The sequence below is a fragment of the Aplysia californica genome, unplaced genomic scaffold (genome assembly GCF_000002075.1).
Source record: "Aplysia californica isolate F4 #8 unplaced genomic scaffold, AplCal3.0 scaffold01377, whole genome shotgun sequence".
Taxonomy (NCBI): Eukaryota; Metazoa; Mollusca; class Gastropoda; order Aplysiida; family Aplysiidae; genus Aplysia; species Aplysia californica.
This window is the reverse complement of record NW_004798647.1, coordinates 88,240-92,114: the sequence shown is the minus strand read 5'-3', so window position 1 is coordinate 92,114 and position 3,875 is coordinate 88,240. Positions and strand designations below refer to the sequence as shown.

General features: G+C 40.2%; 1 protein-coding gene across 1 annotated transcript in view; it reads right to left on the bottom strand.

Moving 5' to 3' along the window:
• Positions 1-248: 248 nt before the first annotated feature.
• The window catches only part of LOC101847396 (inhibitor of growth protein 5), a 12,920-nt gene continuing 9,293 nt past the window's right edge, over positions 249-3,875 (bottom strand). The window contains exon 7 of the mRNA XM_005112723.3: positions 249-2,995. Within this exon, the coding sequence (XP_005112780.1) occupies positions 2,894-2,995 (102 nt within the window). The 3' untranslated portion in view covers positions 249-2,893. The remainder of the gene's footprint in view (positions 2,996-3,875) is intronic.

The following is a 3,875-nucleotide window of genomic DNA, read 5'->3' as shown; positions in this document are numbered from 1 at the left end:
AGTTTCAAAAGATTCTCATACTAGAAGTATTCTAAAATGTGAAAAATACAACCCCGGAGGTACAAAATGACCCCTGGGTGTACGGACAGGATTAAGACAGCATAGTCCCAATAGTTTAAACAGCATCATGGTCTTGATAGTTTAGACAGCATAGTCTCGACATCGATAGTTTCGATGACATGGCCTCGACAGTTCAGACTTAGACAGCGGAATCTCTCAACTTGACATACAAGCAAAACAAAATACTGTATTTCTTCAATTTATACAACAAAGAAAACATATTTCTTCCCCTGACAATTTTTTCAGCTGCAGTTAAGAGAAGCACACCGACACAATAATGGTTATTTAGTGCATGGAAATAAGTAAAAACAGACAGACAGACAGACAGGCTGAAACAACTGAGGGAAAGAAAAGCGGTACAAATGAGTACACAAATTTAGCAGTCACAACAAGATCTGTGAACTGTCGCCAGTTTTATCACTCTTCTGTCTCTCAGTTACAGAGGGCCCCACTTATATATTTATAAGTATAACAGTGTCAGTTAGAACAGGATTCCACAATTCCAGCAGGCTCAGAAAAAAATCCCCAAATCCCATGTCTTTAAAAAAATCTACAGTAAAACAGATCTTCCATAGGAAGATGCTAGAAAAACGAAGATGAAGATGAGGAAAAAATAATTTCTCGCTGGAGAAGAAAGCAGCAATAACCGACAAATTGGTTGTGGGTAATCCATGAAATAAAAGTGATCTCATAGGTTAATCATCAATTACATTATAAACTTGATTATCGCATTATAATAATAATAGGCTTCGGCTGTAACAGCGATATCAAGTCAGCCTTGTTCTAGCCGGGGACCATTGTACCAAGACACACACTCACACAGACGCAAACGAGTGCGCACTCACACACACACACAGGTGCAAACATGCACACACACATATATGCCTCAAAAAATCATCCGGACTACAGCTCCGATCTCACGTTCACCAACCATATACACATACAACAGCTAAAAATAGATAAAACGTACATCTCGCCTAAAATCACCTTTTTGTCCACAAACACTGCCAGAGGTTCTAAGCCCTTCTCACAATTAGCAACAGCAGACACCAGCCAGGCAATTAAATGTCAATGCTGTTATCCTTGAACCACGTACCATGTTTCTAGAAAATTTTTCATTACGCAAACCAACACCCCCCCCCCCCCTCTTAAAAACATAAGCTTCTGATTAAGAAGACGAGAGAAGACACCAAAGCTGGCCCACAGAGACGTTATACTGTTTATAGTAACATTCTGACTCCTGGTTGTTATAAAGGGCCCACATCCTCCTACACCTCGGCAATGGTTTCAGAACAATGCCCCAAAAATTTTTTTTACAAAATCTATTTCTTCAGGGTACACGGCTGAGTGACAGTATAACACAGCATAATAATACCAATGATAGATGCGTACGCTTTTGAGACAAACGGTAAGATCACATTGTGTTGAGTTAAAACATCTTTTTTCTGTACACTGTATACAACTTTGTACAAAATATTCCACACCGTCAGCAAGCTGTTCCCGTGTACTAGGCACAAAATTTTGAATTTTCTTTTGCTGTTTCTTAACCTGAATCCTTCATTGATTGCATTTGCATGAGAAATATTTTGTCGAAATTCAAATTTTAAAGACATGCATTAAAAAGAGCAATTAAAAAAATTTCCATCATGTCAGTTCATTTGCTAAAAGAATGAAACAGTTCTCTCTCCTCAACAATTTTGCTTTCTTGGCCCAGTACATTTGAACAGCTCACAAACAATATATTCAATTAATATCTGTCTCTTGCCCATATACAACGACCATCCCATGGCCCATAAAACCACCAAAATCTCATTTAAAACAACGGAACCAATTTACAGGTTCCTCTCTTCACAACGTAATACTGATTCAACTGTCGCTCTCACACCCTGCAGCACGTACCAGACATCACTTCCACAGAAGTGGCCCTACGCGGAAACAAATAACTTTCACACTCGTATTGTTCCAAATCACAACAACTGCCGCATATGTTGGTGTCGCAACAATCCACTTCAGTCTGTCTGGTTACTTTTCATGAGTAAGAGTTGTGGGGGATGGGCGTACATTCAAACAGTTCTCACATAAACATGACATAAAGGCCTTAACGTACCACACCACTTACAACAGTACACGCACACACCCATGGAGTAAAATTGCAAACAACGCCCCCATCCCCTCACCCTTAAATAGAGACCCTCACACTCAGACAAACATGCACCCGGAATGACTTAGAGTTGTTCCTGGATGTCAAATTATTTTTGAAAAAAAAAAAAACCCCACCTGAAAATGAGCGGAGCATAACATATCACCTAAAATGAACCATGTTAAGTTTTTAAATGTGCACACAAAAACATCTCTCTTACCTCTCCATTTTCCTTTGCAAGTGTATGAAAAAAACCCTGAGATTTGACATCCCTGGCTGTTATAGCCTCGGTGTGCTGGCACACACAAGTCACAAACATTTCAATTAACCCCCCCCCCCCCCCCCAAGCCTTAAACGCACTGAAAATTTTAATGTACACATGCTTTTACGCCTTGATCGACACCATTTAGTTCATTTAGGAAGTAGGCTTCGTACCCTGTTTGTCAGGGCCGACCTGGGCCAAGAGGGATACACAACACACCAGCAGAAAGACTGAGTTGTTTGATAAAAATTTCCCCCCACTCAGGAATTGAACTCGGGGTGTTCTGGGTACGACAGTGAGCCACCTTAATGGCTACACCGCAAGAGCCAGTCCTCGAGGCCTGTACAGATAAATATACAGTGTCTATATACAGAACGCAGCGTTCCGGAACGTGGATATTATATCGATGACCAGAGAGCAGACGGGGTGTGCTATTTCTTCTTCCTCTCCTCCTGACACCGAGGGCAGTACCACTTCCCTTTGGGTTTGGTCTTGAGCTGGACGCAGGCAAAGTGGAACCACTCGATGGGGCACTGAAACAGACCAGAGAAATAGAACTCAGTATCACTCCAATTTTAAAAAAATGTCTTCTTCATAATTATTTGCATAAACACCATCCCACATCATCACTTACCACCACCGTCATTTCTGAAATCATCATTGCTCTCAGATCCTTCACAAACTATAATTATCTTGAAAATCTACATGTAACAGTTACATGTTATAACAATTATGTACGTAATACACCATTGGACACTATCATATGCACATTTTTCTACTTATCAGATGGCGTCAACATCATAGAAATGGGGAGGGGACAAAATAATTTTTTTTTAAAAATAAAAAATTACTCAGTGTCCTTTGGTAAGTATTTTACCACACTTGCAACACAATTAGGTCACACAAGTGCCAAAGATTTCGAGGTATTAGAAGTGAATAACAAACACAAAAAAAGGAGGTGGAGAGATAAGGATTATTTATAGATTCTTTTTATAGGAAAGAAGGAGCAAAGCACACCAGAGCATCCGCCAACCATCAAGACACAATGGGGCATTGAAACTGACAAGAAATAACTCAATGGGGCATTGAAACTGACAAGAAATAACTCAATGGGGCACTGAGACAGATGATAGAAATAACTCAATGGGGCACTGAGACAGACAAGAGAAATAACTCAATGGGGCACTGAGGCAGACAAGAGAAATAACTCAATGGGGCACTGAGACAGACAAAAGAAATAACTCAATGGGGCACTGAGACAGACAAGAGAAATAACTCAATGGGGCACTGAGGCAGACAAGAGAAATAACTCAATGGGGCACTGAGACAGACAAAAGAAATAACTCAACATGAGAGAAATAATGACGTGAACAACACATGGGATGCTCACTTATAAAAACAAGTAGGAAGAAA